This window comes from Pseudomassariella vexata (genome assembly GCF_002105095.1).
Source record: "Pseudomassariella vexata strain CBS 129021 chromosome Unknown BCR38scaffold_2, whole genome shotgun sequence".
NCBI classification, from domain to species: Eukaryota; Fungi; Ascomycota; class Sordariomycetes; order Amphisphaeriales; family Pseudomassariaceae; genus Pseudomassariella; species Pseudomassariella vexata.
Window position 1 is genome coordinate 1,908,401 of NW_024467957.1, and position 20,068 is coordinate 1,928,468.

Here is a 20,068-nt window from a genome sequence, read left to right on the forward strand (position 1 = left end):
TACTGTTCGTCGAAAGAGCAGAAAGGGCCTTGAATTGTAGTATTTTATAATAGTGTTTTATGTACGAATGTTCGGGGAAGGAGTTGAAGACAGAAGACCACTGTAATTGGCATTGCCATTGCTTCAGCCATCATCTACAGCCGTGACGAAGGCCCTTAATGCGTACCGGGAACCACAGGGAACAGCTACACGAGGATGCAATGAAGGACGTAACCGATCCCGAGGGGCATACTTGCCAATCATTGGACAAACACAGGAGGTATCATTAATTAAGTTGCTGCTGCTGTTGTGCTTAAATTTCTTCTCTCCTCTTCCCGCCACCTACTCACTGTAATAAGTAAGCCAAAATTCGCCAAAGCAGAGTAAACAAATGCAAACACGAACTATATGGCTTTTCGACTTTCTTCTCCTTTTTCTTCTTCCTGTACAAAACCAGAGTAAACACATGAACCAACCGCACCAATACTGATTGATACTAGGGGCCTGATACGAAAAGGTAGGGGAACCCACTGGTTTTTCGTATCAAATGGTAGCGTCTCTTCCGTTGTTTGGTCAAACGGTCGCATGGTCGATTTGGTAGGGTTTAGGATTCATGGCCACCAAGTCCGCACCGCATCCGGCGAATGGCTGTCGCGCCTTGACGAACAGACCACTATAGGGGTAGTACCAGGTTCAATTCCCGGCGGAAGCACCAAACCACTTGGGGAGGATTACGGACCTACTCTGGCAATAAGACCTGTGAGCGATAAGTCCATTGAGGACAATGATTTCAATTTGCCAGACCCCGGCACTTGATGCGTGCACCTAGGGGGAAGGATGCTATAATGCAGTAGTGCGCAACGTTATAGTATCTAATTGAATGGGATTAACCTAACCAGTGGGTCCCCCTACCTTTTCGTATCAGGGCCCCTTTGCCCACTCTGTTCTTATCGAGGCTTTTGTTCTCTTTTTTGTCTTTTTGTTTTGTTTCTGCTTCTGTTTCTATTCTCGTCAAGACATTTCTTGTCTTCTTCTTTTTTTCTGTCTTGGTTTTCTGTTCTCTTTTTTTTTCTCCAGAAAGAATAGACGACGCACCAAGATTGATGAATGCTAGAGAGATACACTCACCACTTACTGCTGTTTACTTACTTACTACCATCAGCAGTTCAGTTAGGGGTGCAGCTCGCGGTCCCAAAGAGGGCATACTTCAGCATAACTGAAGCGTCGCTGCAGTCGCTTGCTCTTTTTCTCCTGCGGCCAAGAGTTGCGCCGCCTGAATTTTACCTCTTTGGGCATCTCCTCGGGCACCCACTTCCTCTTCCCTGTCGCAGAAGCGAGGTTTGGCGAGGCATACGGGAGTAGGATCGGGCTGCGTCTCAAGCCGGTGGGGGTCTTGATTCTTCGGTAGCCCACAGGGGGCGGGTTGTTGAAAAATGAGCTGAAATTGCTGTCTGCCAAGGTGCAAGCAGGATCAGCATCAGCATAGCCTTGCTGCTCATATAGATTCTGCTGATAAGGCTGCGGCTCTCCATACACGGGCGGAGAGTGGCCCAAGGAGCCGTGAAAGCCCACTCTCTCTAACGGGTAATACTCACTCACCTGAGGAGGTGCTACCGGCAGCGGTATTGGCACCGGCTGAACGATAGCTCCTTCCTCGTCCCAAAGCCTCTTAGGCTTCGCGAACTGGGTGACATCCAGGAAGCTCCTATTAAGCCTATTCTCCTTGGCCTTTCTCCGGGCAGGACCCGAAGGTGAAGAAACGCTACTCGACGAGACGCCACAAGACGGCTGGCAAGATATCATCTGCCGGCTGCGACGTAATTCTCTTGTTACCTGGTCGCCAGGCGACATGGCGATGTTCCGGAAATCGGTTCGTGTCACTGTCTGGTAGTCCTCCTTGGGCGTGTCGACCAGGCGCTTGCCGGCTTTTATCGCCTTGGCCTTGTGTCGCTTGGCCATTTGCTTGCGATGTCCTGGCTTCAGGTTCTTTGCAACATACTGCTGAATTCGCGGCCATAATTTGTCGCACTCAGGGATTTCTCTACGGCCCGGGCTGTCCAGCGCCTTGTGTTGCAGGTACTTCGGGTATTGCTGCGCCATCCACTCCTCAACAACGGCTTGGAGGCCTGGGTATTCTCTAGTCAGCGAGCCGTGATTGCGGTCCTCCTTGGCGAAGGAGCGATTATCGATAACGACATCTAGCTTGTCCCACAGCTCAACGAGGTCGAATTTACTCTCCACGCATTCAAGATGGACGCATCCGGCGTTGATGAGCGGGTCGTATTTGCTCCCGTCCTCGTTAAAGCGCTCGTCAAAGATGACGCGCGGGGCACCCTGTCGTAACAAGCCTCGGCACCCGTCAAAGCGGCACCGCTGAGAGTAATCCGTCGGATGACGGTGATTGGCCTGCGCCTCGGGGAACCCGATGCGCAACGTGAGACCCGATCGCACTTTGCCCTGGATGCAGACTTCCTGGGGCAGCGGCTGGCGCGGCTTCCAGGTCTCATTTTCAGGAGAAGAGTGACGCTTGCCGAAGAAATACCAGCGCATATGCTTCGAGTTGAGGAACACATCCTTGCCGAGCTGACCGTGCTCGTCGTACTCGAACATATAGCGAGGATGGTGCGTGTGGTTGTCGGCATACCGCGTAAGGGGACCCCATGCACTGGGCTTCTTGGGCCGCTTCCCGTAGTAGTCCAGGGGGTCGGGTCGCGGCGCAATGTTCAGCTTCTTGTTCTTGCTGCGCGACCAGATGATCTTACCTGCAACCAAGGGGCGCGTTTCGGAGACCGGCTGCCCGCCTTCGTGGTCGATTCTAGGGTTGATTATGGTAAGGCCACGGATTCTGTCGCGCTCCATGGGGTTGATCATACCGAGATCGTAAGTTGAATAGTTGGAGTACGCCGGATGCGGCCGCGGTGCGACTCCGTGCTGTAGATTATTAGCATCGACGTCGAAGTTGTGTTGAAGAGTATCTTGGACCTCGTTGGGAAGGCAATAAAATGGGCTCATATAGGCGTTGGGGGTTGTTTGTGGCAAGGTTAAGCCACCGCTCATGTTTTGAGTCAATGACGCCTGAGGGTTCATGTGAGCATTGAGGGGCTGCGGCGGCAAGGTTAAACCGCCGCTGTTGGTGTACTGAACCTGTGTCTCCAAAGGATTTTCGTAGGTGGCTGGAGTGGCCGGAGGCATGGCTAAGCCAGTATTCGAGGGACTGTAATACGCGGTTGCCGTCGTGGGGGGTGAGAATTTGTCGTTTTGCACATGCATCATGAGTGAACGCCCCTGCTGGACTACAGGTTGAGGCGACGCTTGGCCCTTAGCGGCGTTCAACGAGTTTGCTTCTACCGGCTGTATAAATTCAGGTTGGACATGACTTCCGTAGTTTGCGGTTTCGAAATTCAACTGGCTGAGATCACCGCCGAAGGGGTACGACGTGTCGCCGCCATACTGCAGACCATTGTTGAAGTTCTCCCAGTCTTCTGCCGCTGGCAGACTCTCCCAATCGTTGTTTTCCATCTTGACTTGTGTTGTATCGTTGAACAAGACGTTTGTATGATTTGATAAGATCACAGGTAGCAATAGCACCGCTACGATACCTGCCGCTTGTTCAATCGAGTTGAAGAGCCTTCCAAAACACTATATTCTGGTGTTGGACGGCAGTAGCCACTTAAGTATAAACAGTTCAACAAGCTATAGTGTGCCTCATCCGTGTTCTCACTGTGCGCAGGACAGCGACATTACAATCAACAAAGGGCACCAAGTGGCAAGAACAAGTACATTGTTCAACTGCTACTAGAGCTTTGTCTCACGACAAAGACCATAATTAGGGTCAAGTTGAATGCTGCTTAAAATTTGCATGTCTAGGCAAACAAGTCAAAGGCTACAGGACAAACATACGCCTTTATACTTGATCAACGTAATCACAGTATATACTCGTTCACAATAGAAGGGAGTCCCTAGGTTTCTGATTAGCAAGCATTCATGGAACACAGATGAATTTGAAGGGAGAAGGAAGTTTCATTCAGAGAATATAAAGCAGTTTCTCAACACAAGTATTCAGAACAGGTCTGTGAGTTTGCGTTGTGTTTCATCATGTAAGGAGGGTTGGAAAAAGTCAGAACAGACATACCTTTGATAGTAATACAAGTAGATTGTGCTTGATTATTAGTGTATGGTATAGCAACAGTACCCATATGGATATGCTCTTCAAGGCAAGTAGTAATGACATGACAGCTTGAGTACAAGCAGAGACTTGATGTCGCTGGTCTGCCTATTGAAGCCTCTCGTATGTCGTTATCCAAGGCAATGACCATAGACATAGATCAACCAGTGGATAGACAACCACCTGGGCTGCAGCACAAAACAAGGTGAAAGCCCATCATCATGATGCAATATATTATGCCGAAACCAACAATCTCCAACAAGACACAAAAATAATTAGTGTGTGGTGAAGAAATGTCCTCGATGGCAGTGGATCGAGGGATGTGTCGAGTTGAGATGGATGAAGATGTTTGCAAAGTTTCTTCATGAGTTCTTATCACGAAGAAAAGTGCAATGAAAAGTGGACACTGAACCGTGCGTATTAATTCAGATTTGGCTTAGCGGGCAAGGAAGCTGCATGCTTGGCACAGAAAGTCCCTGCCAAAATCTGGTGCTCCAGGTCCTGATCAACCCAATCAGAGCCACCGGGGCTGCTTTTATGCGCCAAGGCGATCTTTCCCGGTAACGGGGCTCGTATTGAACCACTGGTCTGCAATGTTCATGGGCGGCGGTTGAAAGTCCCGCTAACCCAGAAGAAGTGCGCCTGGCAACCCTCTCAACCCATCAATGGTATCTGCATTTTATTCGGTGTCGGCTTCTCAAGCTGCTGTCCATTGCTTTGGTCCTATGAGCATTGCTTCTTCTCGTTATATCGGCTATGATACCCCCACGCTGATGCTTGATTGAGCTGCAAGACTCGCCTTTCCTTTGAGACGTTAGAGCAACTCGAATCGCCAGTCCCGATCGCTTACAGTCCGAAGCGACCATTGTCTGCCGACCCACTACGTCACAAGTTCAGACTTCATGAGGGCTCAAGTCCATCAACACTCGCGCGGGTTCTCCACCTAAGGCTTGAACGCCATGTCTCAACTGAGTCCCGATCTTCAAGAGAAGCTCGATGAGCTCCAACAAGAGTTAGAGGTCGGTCTCCCAGTCCTTCCTTTCACGCGTTGTTCGGGAGTCGCCGTGGGTGTGCTGGCGGGGTAGATGCAATTGCGACAAGTCGAGGACATACTCACGAACCAATGCTGACTTGCTGTATTTGCTATAGGAGGGAGACATCACAGAAAAAGGGTATGCCATTGTGGTTACTGGGTAGTCTCGGGGATACTGGGAGGATCCCATGCTTCCCCTATCCTGCGCTGTCCAAAATATCTAACCAACTTCCAACATAGATTCCAGAAACGTCGAACCCAACTCCTCTCACTGTACGGCTTACCAGATGCGACGGGTGGCCTTCGAATACACTCGCCCGACAGCGACAGCTATGCGAACAGCGACGGACACAGAGGCGCCGCAATGGCTGCTCTGAGCTCCAATCCTCAGGAACCCAATGCGCCGTATGCTCCGACTAATATTATTTCTCCCGTTGACTGGCGGCCGCAGTCATCAGGCCCGCCGGGCTCAAGCCATGCGCATGGCGCAGAAAATCCAGTTGGTCTCTTGCGACCAGGAGGCCCCATGGCCGAGCATCGGCCGGCTATCCAGCAGCGCGACTCCCTCTTCCTGAACCCGACGCAGAACTATTCCCAGATCATGACTTCGGAATCGCCTGACCGCTCTGGAACCATGGTGTCCGGTGACTATGCCTTCAGGCCCGAACATCAAGGCGGATACAATCAACCGCCGAACAATGCATACGACAGTCGCACTGGAACAATGATGGACTCTCAGGGCTACTTTTCCGACTTTGCTGGCCAGCAGGCATACGATCAAAGCCAACAGGCATACGCTCAACGCCGGCAGTCGTACGATCAGGGCCAACAACAATACGAGCAGGGTCAGCAACCATACGAGCAGGGCCAGCAACCATACGATCAGGGACCCGGGGGCGAGTACGGTGGTGGTGTGCAAAGATACTCGTCCAGCGACGCTTTCTCTCCGACCGCTGCGATGGCTCCGCCAATGCTCACAGCTAGTGATCTTCCGCCCCCTGAGATCCTGCAGTATCTGATGCCTTTGGAACCGCGTGAGGTACCTTTCGCTATTCATGACCCCCACGATGAGAATACGGCTATGTCGACGTTTGACAACATTGCGGCAGTGTTACGGCACCGTGGCAGGACAACGGCCAAGATGCCTGCATACTGGGTCCTCGATGCGAAGGGGAAGGAGATAGCATCCATCACGTGGGACAAGCTGGCTTCTCGTGCGGAGAAAGTCGCGCAAGTCATTCGTGACAAGAGCTCTCTCTATCGTGGTGATCGAGTTGCACTCATATATCGTGATACAGAAGTCATCGATTTTGCGATAGCTTTATTGGGTTGCTTCATTGCTGGCGTCGTCGCAGTCCCGATCAATGATTTGCAGGATTATCCGAGGTTGAACTTGATATTGACCTCAACACAAGCGCATCTTGCGTTGACTACCGACAACAACCTTAAGGCCTTCCAGCGCGATATTACCACCCAAAAGCTTAATTGGCCCAAGGGAGTTGAGTGGTGGAAAACCAACGAGTTCGGCAGTTACCACCCGAAGAAGAAGGATGAGGTTCCACCTTTGTCGGTCCCCGATCTCGCGTATATCGAGTTCTCTAGGGCGCCAACCGGAGACTTGCGCGGTGTAGTACTTAGCCATCGCACGATAATGCATCAAATGGCTTGTCTTAGTGCCATAGTATCTGCAGTACCGACCCACGGCCCTGGGGATACCTTTAGTCGAGCTCTGCGAGACAAGAATGGCCGGTTGATAGGGGGCGGCGCAAGTAGCGAGATTCTCCTATCCTACCTGGATCCTCGCCAAGGCATTGGTATGATCCTTGGAGTGCTTCTTAATGTCTACAGTGGTCACACAACTGTGTGGCTGGAGAACAAGGCTGTCAATGTGCCGGGTCTATATGCGCACCTGATTACAAAGTACAAGGCCACACTGATGGTGGCCGACTACCCCGGTTTGAGAGCCGCAGCATTTAATTACCAACAAGACCCGATGACGACGCGAAACTACAAAAAGGGAACGGAGCCGAATTTCCAGACGGTGAGGCTCTGCTTGATAGACACATTGACTGTCGACAGCGAGTTCCACGAAGTCCTAGCCGACCGGTGGCTGAGACCCTTGCGGAACCCTCGCGCGCGGGAGGTCGTTGCGCCGATGCTCTGTCTCCCGGAACACGGAGGCATGGTTATTAGTGTTCGAGACTGGCTCGGCGGCGAGGAACGCATGGGTTGCCCATTGAAACTGGAAATCGACGAAGAATCTGAGTCCGACAACGAGGAAGAGGTTGCCGACAAGGACAAAGAAAAGGAGAAGGAGAAAATTGCACCGTCCAACGGCTTCGGCAGCTTGCTTGGTGGGGGCGCGACAACTACCCAGGAACAGGAAGCTAAGAACGAGCTCAGTGAGGTCCTTCTAGACCGAGAGGCGCTGAAGACCAACGAAGTCGTCGTTGTCGCCATCGGCGATGACGCAAGAAAGAGGGCCGCAACAGAGTTGGGAACTGTTCGAGTTGGCGCATTCGGCTATCCCATCCCCGATGCGACTTTGACAGTGGTAGACCCCGAGACTGGATTGCTGACATCGCCTCATTCTATTGGTGAGATTTGGGTAGACTCCCCATCACTCTCTGGAGGGTTCTGGGCGTTGCCCAAACACACCGAGCAGATCTTCCATGCCCGGCCCTACAAGTTCGAGCCGGGCAATCCGACGCCAACACCCGTAGAGCCCGAGTTCTTAAGAACCGGCCTTCTTGGAGCCATCATCGAGGGCAAAATCTTTGTCCTCGGTCTTTACGAAGATCGCATTAGACAGAAAGTGGAATGGGTCGAACATGGCCATGAGATTGCCGAGCATCGTTACTTCTTCGTGCAACACATCGTTGTCAGCATCTTGAAAAACCTGGCGAAGCAAGTCTATGACTGCTCAGCATTTGACGTGTTTGTCAATGATGAGCATCTTCCCATTGTAGTGCTGGAGTCCACAGCTGCATCTACGACCCCGACAACTAATGGTGCCCCGCCTAGGCAGCTCGACACCGCGTTGTTGGATTCGCTCTCTGAGAGATGTATGGATGTGCTGATGCAAGAGCACCACTTGAGAGTCTATTGCGTTATGATCACCGCCCCTAATTCTCTCCCACGGGTCGTGAAGAATGGCAGACGAGAGATAGGAAACATGTTGTGCCGCAGAGAATTCGATCTTGGCAACCTTCCGTGTGTGCATGTCAAGTTTGGGGTCGAGCACGCTGTTCTGAATCTACCAATTGGCGTCGATCCCATGGGTGGCATTTGGTCCCATATGGCGTCGGAATCGCGGGTCGACATTCTTGGACCAGCCGACAAGCAATACTCGGGCATTGACCGACGGGAGGTCGTCATTGACGATCGAACGTCGACCCCGCTCAACAACTTCTCTAGCATTACGGACCTCATCCAGTGGCGAGTGGCACGCCAACCTGAAGAACTCGCCCTTTGCACCATTGACGGAAGAGGGAAGGAGGGCAAGGGCATCACGTGGAAGAAGTTTGACACCAAGGTCGCCGCTGTTGCTGTCTATCTTCGTAACAAGGTCAAAATACGACCCCGCGACCACGTGGTTCTCATGTATACCCATTCAGAGGAGTTTGTCTTTGCCGTACACGCCTGCATCAACCTTGGGGCTATTGTGATCCCAGCGGCCCCAATGGACGAGCGCCGCCTGAACGAGGACGTGCCGGCCTTCTTGCACCTAATTGCCGACTACAACGTCAAGGCTGTTTTGGTCAACCACGAGGTGGATCACCTGCTCAAGATGAAGCCAATCTCCCAGCATATAAAACAATCAGCACAAGTCCTCAAAATTGGCATCCCAAGTGTATACAATACGTCGAAGCCACCAAAGCAGAACAGCGGGCTGAGGGATCTCAGTATTACCATGGATCCAGCCTGGATCCAGCCCGGATACCCGGTGATAATATGGACGTATTGGACACCAGACCAGCGGAGAATCGCTGTACAGCTTGGTCATGATACGATACTCGGTATGTGCAAGGTGCAGAAAGAAACATGTCAGATGACGAGCTCTAGACCAGTGCTCGGGTGCGTCCGTAGTACCACCGGCCTCGGCTTTATCCACTCCTGCCTTATGGGTGTTTATATCGGAACGCCAACCTATCTGCTCTCACCAGTGGAGTTCGCACAGAACCCGCTGTCTCTCTTCTTGACCCTTAGTAGATACAAGATCAAGGACACATACGCTACGCCTCAAATGTTGGATCACGCTATGAGCGTCATGCCGGGCAAGGGGTTTACAATGCACGAGTTGAAGAACATGATGATTTCGGCCGAAGGAAGGCCGCGAGTCGACGTGTTCCAGAAGGTACGCCTCCATTTCGCGGCTACGGGCCTGGACAGGACGGCCATAAATACCGTCTACTCACACGTGCTTAACCCCATGGTCGCTTCGAGATCTTACATGTGTATCGAACCGATCGAACTGTGGCTCGACCAGCGTGCCTTACGAAGAGGTCTCGTTATTCCCGTTGATCCCGACACTGATCCCAAGGCGCTGCTTGTCCAAGATTCGGGCATGGTGCCGGTATCGACCCAAATTGCCATTGTCAACCCCGAAAGCCGTCTTCTTTGCTACGATGGCGAGTACGGCGAGATTTGGGTTGACTCGGAAGCTTGCGTCAAGTCATTCTATGGCTCAAGGGATGCTTTTGATGCGGAGCGTTTCGATGGTCGCACTATAGACGGTGACCCCAACATTAGCTACGTCCGCACCGGCGACCTCGGGTTTCTGCACAGTGTGAGCCGGCCAATTGGACCAGGCGGCGCTCAGGTTGACATGCAGGTCCTCTTCGTGCTGGGCAGCATTGGCGAGACATTTGAGATAAATGGCCTGAGCCATTTCCCGATGGACATTGAGGCTTCAGTAGAGCGTTGCCATCGCAACGTCGTACCTAGTGGCTGGTAAGTGTTCAATCTCCCCCGAGCGATGTTGAGTATTTGGCTAATCCCTTGTTCAGCGCCGTATTCCAAGCTGGAGGACTTATAGTTGTTCTCGTTGAAGTCTCTCGCAAGAGTTACCTGGCTTCCATTGTGCCAGTCATTGTCAATGCCATTCTCAACGAACACCAGATCATCATCGACATAGTTGCCTTCGTAAACAAAGGTGACTTTCCCCGGAGTCGTTTGGGCGAGAAGCAACGCGGCAAGATCCTAGCTGGCTGGGTTACACGCAAAATGCGCACAATTGCTCAATTCGCCATTCGCGACGTGGACCCTAACGCAATCGAAGGGGGCGATGGGCCAGTTGATGCTCGTCGCGCTAGCGTTGGAAGCATGAGAAGCAGCGGCGTTCCTGGAACTAGTTCGCTGCGAAATATGGAGCACGCGCCACAAATTCTCGAGCAAGAGGAAATTGACCACCAGATCGGCAAGATGGCAGAGCTGCCACCGTCTGACCTGTCTGCTATTAACAGAAAGTCAGTGTCGGGCGCCGAAACAACTGGAAGTCGGTCGAGCAGGGGATTCGACTTGCCGGATTTCAATCGGTTCGGGGATGAGACGACCTTGACTAGCAAGCAGCAATCCCACGCGACACCGCAGATTCGTCTCCCTGATGTCGACGGACGGGAGCCGGAGATGTGGAACCCCAAAGGCCTGCCGGTTAATGATGAAGAGGATTGGACTAGGGATGCAATCATGAACATGAACCTCGCTGGCCAGATGGGGAAGCAGAAGTAATTGATTGATGACGTGAATTGACAGGCGCTGTTTTTTCTCGATACGGCGGAAGAGGGAGTTGGATCGGCACATCAACGTCTTGGAGAGAGTGGTGGGCTCACGGATTACGCATAAAAGTATGACTTGACGCTTGGGTAGGCTATATCAGGTAGCCTTTTGCAGAAGTCCCGTACACTTCATGTTATCAATAATGGCGTGGCCCCCCGTTCGGCCCCCCGTTCGACATTGCTACAACAACACGCCGACTAGGTAGGTAGAATTGCACAATATCGACACTACTCAAGTAGAACTAGAGTTTGATTTGTTACTTACTCACCCATGGGTACAAGCACCCTTGTGGCATCCGATGGAATACTTCGTGAACATCATATAACCATCTGCCCTCGATTTTCCCTACCAAGTCTTGAACTTTTGTATGCTCCTGCCTTGGCCGTGGTCAGACCTTCCCTGACCAAACCTATTAAAAAGTGTATACCAACTACATAAAAAAATGTCAGTAACAAAGTCTCGTTTCCTGGGCCGGCTGATTTATGTCCAGCGAAACATGTGTCAGGGGTGCAATGACACGGCAGGGTGGACAGTATAGTTCTACTGTCAAGTCAAGACAGACAGACCACAACAAAGGGAGAACGATTGCTGGCTTGACTTACTAGTGACCCCATCGACAACCATAACCTTCCCCTTGTCCATCTCCACCGCCTCCTGGCATACCTCCCTCATACCCGTCATGCCCGCACACCCCAAACACACACAATCCGCCCCCTTCTCCTCGACGAGTCTCCGCGCCGCCGCGACTAGACTCGCGTACACTTCCTCCCGCGGCTTGGTCTCGAGTTCCAGCACAGCCACATCCGCCGCCTCAGTCCCTGCCGAGAACGCACCCAACCCATACGTAGCGGAAATGCTCTGCTCATGCAGAACTTTACTCCTAGCACTCGTGCACAGCACGCCCAGCTTGTCGCCGCACATGCGACTCGCATAAAGCGCGGCTTCCATGATACCAATACAGGGCATGGAGTACTCCTCGCGCAGGGCGGGGATGAGGGGATGCGCGCTGAAGCAGGCGACCAGGAAGGCATCGTAATTGTAGGCGTGGGGCCTGAGGGCTCGCACGCATTCCGCGGCGCTGAGGACTGCGTCCAGACGGCCTTCGATAGCGGTGGGGGCCGTGGGAGGTGCGGTGAAGCCGGTTACGGTAACGGTTGGGGGGAGGGTCTGATGGAGGGAGCGCAGACAGGAAAGCGTCATAGAGCAGGTGGAGTTAGGGTTGATGAGGAGGATGGAAATCTGGTGGGTGGATGTGCCTGTTACCGAGGGGAGAGGTTGGGCCATTTTGGGGGGAACTTGGTTTGATGTGTTGTGTGGTTTGTGGCATGTGGTATGGAATGGGATTGTATTTCAATGTTGAAGTATGAATACTTGGACGGTAACTTTCAGAGCAAGTGGTAGTGATAAAAGGTATAGATGCGGGGCACCAGTTTAACAAGTCGGAACCAACAAGAGACGGTCTCGGAACCGAAGCTGAAGTTGCAGATAGCTGGCATGTATACTCCAACAACCCTTTGACGCCAGTTATGAGCTCTCGTCTCGCCTATGCTAGCCAATCTGCTTAAATACTATACTTGCAATCTGTTCGTACAACGGTCCACTCGCAAAGTACAAGTACTGCGTATGTGCCTATGCGTTTGGGTAATCTACTTCCAGCGCAGTGACTTCAAGGTGTTAGAACAGGTGATAGTTGGCATGCCAAGATGAATAGAAATTGAACAGCCTAGATGAAGAGTCAGCTCAGGTTCCCATCTTGAGATACTTGATGAAGTATTCAAGTACTGAATATCCCTGATTTTATTGCTGACAATATACAGGTGTTATATGCCTTATTGCGAGTTAAACAATGGGTAAATCCAATTGGTTCAGAAGAAGTCGTACGAAGCATGTCATTGTGACAAAGTCTTGTAAGGAGTCGCGAAAGACAGGCAGAACACGCGTGAGCTGACACAGCTGGCTGCCTTGCCGTACGTATACCAATAAACCGACGTTGGAATTCTCTCACAAAGCGAGCTTTTGATTCAAGATTTCCCATTCAGCATTGATGGTGGTTGACCTCCAATTGTACGGAGGCTGAGGGCCTCAGGTCGTTATGGAACCATCTGTACTGATTGATTGGTTTACAGAGGTCCGTGGGCCTATCGCGTTAAAGGCGATGAGATTTGTGCCTGAAGCGCAAGGCATCCCCAAAGTCCTATGCGGCAGCTTCTGTGATGCTTCGGATGCTGGGGCAACGAGCTTGCGGATTGGACCCCAGCAAATACTTATGCAAGGCCTCACACTTCTGCCATCCAAGCTTTTCCCCTGAAGTTGATGAAGCCCGAGCTTTCGCTTATCACGTTGTAGCATACCGTCACTTGCAATTGCGACCGCTAGCCGTTTCCTCGACGGTATCGCGATTACAATTCCATTCATTGCAAGCTATTTCCGTCCTCTCGTTCAATGATATCTTCCCATCGTTTCTCTCAGGTGCTCCAATTGGCACAACGCCGGCTTTCGTCGCACTTTAATCCTCCGTTATGGCCGAGGAATTCCAGGAGGAAGTTCTTGGCGAGCAGCCTGCAGCACCCGGCATTGATGTCGAAATGGACGAGGGCGAAGGCGAAGGAGAAGAGGCCGGCAGCGCTAGCGAGCTTCCATTTGCTGAGGGCGGCGATATCGAACCGCGAGCTACCTTCATCAGCTACCTAACTAGTCCCGTCGTGACCTTGCTCGTCGGCATTGGCGAGGCTGAGACTATCCTCACGGCGCATCAGGCGCTCCTGTCCAAGAGCCCCTACTTTCTCGAGTATTGCTCGTCATTCAGCGATGATGGAAGCGTAAGTTGCCCGTTAATTGGTTTGCCATTGCGCACGCATGAAACACTGCTGAGTTTTATGACAGCCCCGCCAGGTCGACCTGCCCAACGAAGAAATTGACGCTGTCGGATCCTTCCTCGAATTCCTGTATACTGGCGACTACTTCCCCAGGAAGCTGCCCGGCCAACGAATCCTGGAGAGCGACCCCTCCATCCCTAGCGTTGACGAGTCTGGCGACCAGCTTCTGAAACACGCCCGTGTCTATACATTGGCTGATAAGTTCGGCGTCGAGAAGCTCAAGAGCCTTGCGAGCAGCAAGATTCACTGTGTCAACTCGACAGCCAAGGGCGAGATTGCGTATGCGCGCTACGTCTATGCCTACACCAGCAAGGAAGATACGTCAATCCGTGCCCCCGTCGCCAATTTCTGGGCCACCCGAAGTCACACTCTGCGTTCTGAGGCCGAGGAAGAGTTTCGCAGCCTTTGCTTGGAGCACCCCCAGTTTGGTTACGATGTGCTCAGTGAGTGTTTCCAGGTTGCCGACATCAATGAAATGTCACTAACACTCTGCAGCCCGTGTGCTGGACGAGAAGCTCAAGCGCGAAAACCAGTCCAAGATGCACCCGGCCACCGGAAGCGCCCGCAAGCGCGCGCGACACAGCAATATATAATTTCACCAATAATCAACACCATACTGAACATATTTCGTCATTTTTTTGCTTCCTGCAGGAGCTTGTGCACAGAGCTGCGGATATGAGCCAATGATACGTGTACTGCCAGGGTGGCTACGGATGGGGGATCAGAAGAGAAGCTACGAGCTTGGTGCTTGTTCTGGATATGCTCGGAGTTGGTCGGGATCAGGAAACGCATGTACAATTAGTCGGCGCAGAGCTATACGGCAGGACAAAAGGCATCATTGACTTATGAAGATGGATCGGGAGCGATACGCCTCGCTGCTCAATAGTGGAGAGACTACTTGTGCGCCTGCTAGTGGATGATTCGCAAGATCAACGCTGCGGCGGCATATTGTGGTCTTTTCTTCGCTTGGCTGCCTTTGACATGAATTGCAAACACTGCTATCAGGCATGTCAGTATCCCGTAGGGCTGAGCTAGGCATTTGTAGCCAGCTCTAGTGCTGTCAGCAACAACGCTACCGAGGGCGAACATACTGGCGCTCGACTAGCTTCGTTACGCAAGACAACCAAGCCAGCCGATCAGAGTGAATATGCCGAGGCGCAAGTGTCTGCACCCGTTCCTAGACGTCATTCGGAAGACGCAACAACGGTATCGAGTATCGAAGGGAAAGAAGTGCCAAATACGACGGTACTCCTATTTGCGAGAACGGAACTCCAACCATTCTACAGGGCCATCTAACCCGGTGATGTCACCAGGTACGCGCCGTCGTAGAATACGCCCGACAGCATTTCGTCACCCTGCGTCATTGGCCGAAATGGTCATACGACAGGCTATCATCAAGCACGCGTAGCACTAAGATATTATAGTGCTAACACCACCCTATCTTATCTCACCTTTCCAACGGCCCTGCTAAAATAGTCAAACAGAAGTGCAGTACAACCATCGTTGTGGCGGGACTGCCGTTCCTGCGGACTCCAACCATATTGACAAACACATGCTGACTGCATGGCTTTGCGTCGGTACACGCCGCAAGGCACTATCGTGTCCAATACTCCAATCCATCATGGAATATAACGAAAATGAAGCGAGCCGATTGGTCATTCACCGTGAAGCAAGATCCGGTATCTTTGGTAATCTACAAGGGCAGGTTAAATGTTCGTATCGGCTTCTCCTGCAACCGTTGATCTCTTCATAATAAGGCGGCCTCATCCTCCCCGGAGCCACAGAAATGCTTTTGAGCATCGCCAAAGGTGATCACCAGAGCTTCCTATGTCAGCATAGGACAGAACCCATTCTCATTCTCTCGGTGAATTTCTATGTTCAGTTGAAATACCATATCCCTCACATCACATTTTTGGATTGGACCAAATAAGTCCATCGCAAGATACAAAGCTGTTGTTGATGATATTTTCCGGTATACCCCAGCAAACCGGTTGTTCTCGTCCAACCCTTTCCGAATTGAGAGGCATTCCGCGAGCTGCCTCGGGAAACCACCCGCCACCATCGTTGGCGCTCCTGGAAGGTCAAAAAGCTGCAACACCTATAGGAAGCGTCGGGTCAAATGTGATATGCATGAGTTGTCCCAGTTGTATCCCATTACTCGGGTTTAAAGACAGTCATCCATAGATCGTCTTCTAGATGAAGGAAAACCCCTCTGCCAGCAGTGAATCAAGGCTGGCTTCGAATGTTCCGGCTACAACAGGACCGTGCAATGACGGCACACGTCGACGGCGCCATTTACCATAAGGTTGTTCACGCCAGTGAAATTGGTGGTGCTGTCACGGCAACAGCACCAGCCCAGCAGCTGAGTCTTGTGGCCTTTCAAGGAGATTTGTGCTTCGGCTTGCTCTTTTTGGACTTCGTCTAGCGATCTTACAGTACACTCTGGCTTGAGGGAAGCGAGGAACGCGAGGGAACCTCTCACTAGAACTCAACAAGGCCTTGTTCCAGATCAACTTTGGCCGTGTCAACAAGACGAGAGATGTCGAGTTTAAGGGTGCGGTCCAGTATGGCAAGTGTTTGAAAATACTTGCTAGCGAGCTGGGCAGCGGAACAGCACTGGCGAGGAACGGACAAGACCTTGTGGTCTCGATTCTGGCACTGGTGATATATTCAGTAAGTGATCTGGGGTCGGTGTCTATCCTGGGTAATAGCCGAGCCGGCTGATTGGGTATGGTCGATACAGGCCGACCGAGCAGTGGCAGTATTCCACTTGTAAGGAATTGCACTGCTGAACGTGTATGGGCCCGAGAATTTCAACAACAGCCGCTTAGGAATGTAGTTGATGCTCGCTCATTTCGGGGTTCTAGAGCTGTTGCTAATGACCCTAGCTGGTTGCTTCTTTATTCTCCAAACGACGTACGTTCCTCGAGGAATATCGTTGGCGAACCATACCGTGGGCTCTCAACCCTGCCTCGAAATCATACCAGTCGTATCTTCTGGATACTTTTGTGGTTGTTCCAGGCCTCCTGGAAGAGAGCCGCCGGCTTGGAGATACATGTCACTATTCTGGTGACGAGTTCATTGACCCCTCCCTTTTATTGAATGATTTCTCAGGGCAGCGCGACATACTATACGGTCAATTGGTATCTCTTCTCCAAAAGCCGTACCGCTGTGCAGCTTCAGGCGACTAGATATGTCTCTGCCTGTTCCCTGTCGGCATGGCGCATAATGTGCTCGATAGCGAGCCCGAGAGAAAGGCGTGGATTCAGTCCCTGCTGGACGCAGTCCGGTCACTGATGGATACGGAAAAGAACCAAATAACGTGGCGGGCTTGGGGTTCTATGTCACTAAGGAAGCCCTGGAGCCGGATTCGGTGGGTGTTGACGATGTGGTAGAGCGAATATGGGGCCAGAGCGTGACGGTCAGTTGAATATGTGTGGCGGATAACCGTCATCAGACTCAAGAGAACATGATGCAAAACGAGCAGTATCAAATATCGTAGGATAGAGGTTGGATGTGAATTCAAATCATTGGGATATTGGGATATATATCATTTGCCACAATCACTGTTACAACCAGGACTCTAACCTTCGATAATGCATAACAAACCCCTCACTCCAACGCCCTACGCCCTTGTCTTGACACATTCGCCATGACCTACATACCATTAGTGTGCCAGAAGCTGGTAAGTTTGCTCAGGGGCGGTTGTCTGAAGGCTTGCTATGACTGCTGCTGAGGAACATTCTGATCTGGCGAGTAGCCCCTCCCGCTCCGGCATACTCCGGATGGTATGAATAGGGGTCATATACCTGGGTCTGCTGGGGATAAATCATCTGCTGAACATAAACCTGGTTCTCAGCCCACCTCGGCTGCTCATGGTTGTACAACTGTTGCTGATCCTGGTTCATCAGGGGCTGCATCGCGGCGCCGGGCGTGGGATTAAACTGCACACTCGTCGCGCCACCGATGTGCTTCCCAGGGTCTGCGGTGGGCGATGCGAGAGAAAGGCGGAAGAAGTGGCAGACGTAGGCGAAAGATGCTACGAAGAGAAGCCTACATTAAAACGCGTCAATACCTCAATTCGATACGCTCGAGTCGATTATGAAGGTTAAGGTGGAAAAAGGAGAGAGATATAACGAACATAATGATAGCGCAGAGACCAGCTACACCGCTCACCACACCCAAAGCTTCAGGCGAGGCAACCCCCGTGACTCGCTTGCTGATGGTGCAATGTCCGCTATTGACGGCCGACCCGTCACTCGTGCACGTAGCATTGACGTTATACTTGAAGGCCGCCCGTGCGCTGGCGACGGCGCCCATGGTCGCGAGCCAGAAGATAATCATGAGGCCTTCGAGGGAGAGGACGGCCCAGGTGTTGTAGCCCCGTTGGCAGGCGCGGATTTTCTCGGTAAGGATAGTGTAGAGGGATATTATCCATGTGAAGAGACCCTATTTGGTTCGTTTAAGCGGATTGATCGTCTAGAAGGCTATGGTTGGGGACGAGAGACTCACACAGACGATGGCGAAGCCGAGCTCGTTCAGATACAGGCCGTGGATGAACCATCCTGACGCGCAGACTACGATGAAAGATAGGGTGATTTGAAAGATGCGAGCGACGAGCACCCAGATCGGAGTGCGTATGATTTCCGCACCGCTCTTTTTGTGTCGTTCCATTTTGACAAGTGTTCTTTTCCAGAAAGATATCTGATCTTAGGAAGACGAAAAGGGTCACGACACTCGCCTCGATATCCCCGTTTACAGGCCACTGCTGTAAGACCTAATAATTCACCATTCATCTGAAGAAAATTGCACAACGCGAAAGAGCAGCGGCACATAGAAGTATTTGTAAGGCCCTCATCTTCTCACCATTACCCGCCCAGCCTCCACAACAACGCAGCGGCCTCCCTGACCAACTTCAGCCTTCGTGAAAAACAAAGTGTCCACGATACCGTACCACACGTGCTTGAATAGCGCTTCAGCCGCACGCAGTGTAAGGCACAAGCGTGCGAATTAAACTCACTCAGCTGCCCGCGCTATCGACCTCGTCTAACCTCGTTTTGGAAGCCCATCCAGTTCAATCTCAACGTGGCGTCCCCTCATGCGAAAGTCCGGCCAGGTCCCACTCTTACCAAGGCGGAATCAGTGCCGCTTGCATTGCTAGGGTCGCTTAATGTTTCTGTGTTGGATGCGTGAAGTCAACAAGTTGTGAACAGGAGTCAACTGCGCAGAGTCGTGGCAGTGTCATTCTTGGCACACTTCACCTAGCACAGAAGGTTCCGAGGTTGAGTTAACCTGATTCCCGAGTTGAGTGTTAGATTTTTTGGGGAGCTGGATAAACGTTGCAGTTGTTCTTTGTTAGGGTTGTACATACTGGTCCGTTGTTAATGCAAACGCCTCTGAAAACAACTCGGTTGCGCATATCGGCCCATGCCTTCATTCTAGCCCCCAGTGCACAATAGGCCAACCAACCGGCACTAACGATTTATCCTCCTCGCGTCACTCTGTTAGAAAGCCATTGGTAGACTATTGTATATACTTTGGTTTGTTATAATTCTATACATGTAATGCATTCTTGCGATTACTAGGCCAGACAGTTGGAGTGCTTCCCTGGGTCATTCATGTGCAGGATGCTGAAGACTTTGAGCGGCCTCAGTGATGCTTGCGTATGATTTCCAATGATGCCGTGATATACATAGGAATTAGTAACGCGCACTAACCAATAGCATGTCATGAAAAATGTGATTCATATAACTGGATCTAAAAAGACTTGAACAACAACCTTATGGGTGGAAGGTTGGGCTGATTCACCTTCGATAACCTAGTCGGACATCTGATGAACTCAGAGCAAGTCTATTTTGTCCCGACCCAACTAAACGATTTTACCAGCAACCCTCCTCGACACCATGGCCGTAAGAGACAACAATCAGTGTGCCTGAAAACTCGATGTGTCAAAGACTTTGGCCTTCAGTGATAGTAAAGAAAACAATGCTCAGTTCTCGTGAAGTACTCCCGGGCTCGCATTACTACGTAGCCGGCATCTTGTTATTAACGCCTTGATTTTGGGATGTACAATGCAGTTATACTCCAGAACCTTCCTAGATTGTCATCGCTACCTTTGCGGGCCTGCTGGGATACTCCCAACGGCGACCACCAGCCAGTCCTGACCAATCACAGCACAGCCGAGCTGCCTAAATAGGTTAAACGTTCCATCCCTGTCAACCCATGCAGGACCACTTG

At 51.6% G+C, this 20,068-nt stretch overlaps 5 protein-coding genes across 5 annotated transcripts; 2 read left to right on the forward strand and 3 right to left on the reverse strand.

Annotated features, from left to right (window-relative positions):
* Positions 1-1,849: 1,849 nt before the first annotated feature.
* On the reverse strand, positions 1,850-2,754 carry BCR38DRAFT_420801 (uncharacterized protein). Its single transcript, XM_040859403.1, has one exon. It carries the CDS (start codon positions 2,619-2,621, stop codon positions 2,178-2,180), a length of 444 nt encoding a protein of 147 aa, XP_040719976.1. The 5' UTR covers positions 2,622-2,754; the 3' UTR covers positions 1,850-2,177.
* A 2,250-nt stretch (positions 2,755-5,004) lies between these two features.
* BCR38DRAFT_98052 (acyl-CoA ligase) lies at positions 5,005-11,066 on the forward strand. Its single transcript, XM_040865822.1, has 4 exons — positions 5,005-5,163; positions 5,294-5,316; positions 5,418-10,130; positions 10,187-11,066. Exons 1-4 carry the CDS (start codon positions 5,104-5,106, stop codon positions 10,905-10,907), a joined length of 5,517 nt encoding a protein of 1,838 aa, XP_040719977.1. The 5' UTR covers positions 5,005-5,103; the 3' UTR covers positions 10,908-11,066.
* Positions 11,067-12,239, reverse strand: BCR38DRAFT_503086 (hydantoin racemase; the record flags this gene model as incomplete). Its single annotated transcript, XM_040864871.1, has 2 exons — positions 11,067-11,385; positions 11,558-12,239. The coding sequence occupies 2 exons, from the start codon at positions 12,237-12,239 to the stop codon at positions 11,273-11,275; spliced, it is 795 nt and encodes a 264-aa protein (XP_040719978.1). The 3' UTR covers positions 11,067-11,272.
* Positions 12,240-13,369: 1,130 nt separating this feature from the next.
* BCR38DRAFT_98074 (uncharacterized protein) lies at positions 13,370-14,443 on the forward strand. Its single transcript, XM_040865823.1, has 3 exons — positions 13,370-13,774; positions 13,839-14,274; positions 14,327-14,443. Exons 1-3 carry the CDS (start codon positions 13,475-13,477, stop codon positions 14,422-14,424), a joined length of 834 nt encoding a protein of 277 aa, XP_040719979.1. The 5' UTR covers positions 13,370-13,474; the 3' UTR covers positions 14,425-14,443.
* Positions 14,444-17,628: 3,185 nt separating this feature from the next.
* On the reverse strand, positions 17,629-18,466 carry BCR38DRAFT_328861 (uncharacterized protein; the record flags this gene model as incomplete). Its single annotated transcript, XM_040854842.1, has 3 exons — positions 17,629-17,884; positions 17,973-18,280; positions 18,344-18,466. Coding segments are annotated over 3 exons (687 nt in total), but the record flags the coding sequence as incomplete, so codon positions are not given.
* Between the last annotated feature and the right edge of the window lie 1,602 nt (positions 18,467-20,068).

Excerpts from the sequence above, each read along its gene's own strand:
- BCR38DRAFT_420801 (XM_040859403.1), bottom strand. The coding sequence starts at position 2,621 with ATGCCGACAACCACACGCACCATCCTCGCTATATGTTCGAGTACGACG.
- BCR38DRAFT_98052 (XM_040865822.1), top strand. The coding sequence starts at position 5,104 with ATGTCTCAACTGAGTCCCGATCTTCAAGAGAAGCTCGATGAGCTCCAA. Across the intron at positions 5,164-5,293 it reads AGCTCCAACAAGAGTTAGAG|GAGGGAGACATCACAGAAAA; the intron begins GTCGGTCTCCCA and ends TATTTGCTATAG. Across the intron at positions 5,317-5,417 it reads GGAGACATCACAGAAAAAGG|ATTCCAGAAACGTCGAACCC; the intron begins GTATGCCATTGT and ends CTTCCAACATAG.
- BCR38DRAFT_98074 (XM_040865823.1), top strand. The coding sequence starts at position 13,475 with ATGGCCGAGGAATTCCAGGAGGAAGTTCTTGGCGAGCAGCCTGCAGCA. Across the intron at positions 13,775-13,838 it reads CATTCAGCGATGATGGAAGC|CCCCGCCAGGTCGACCTGCC; the intron begins GTAAGTTGCCCG and ends GTTTTATGACAG. Across the intron at positions 14,275-14,326 it reads GTTTGGTTACGATGTGCTCA|CCCGTGTGCTGGACGAGAAG; the intron begins GTGAGTGTTTCC and ends AACACTCTGCAG.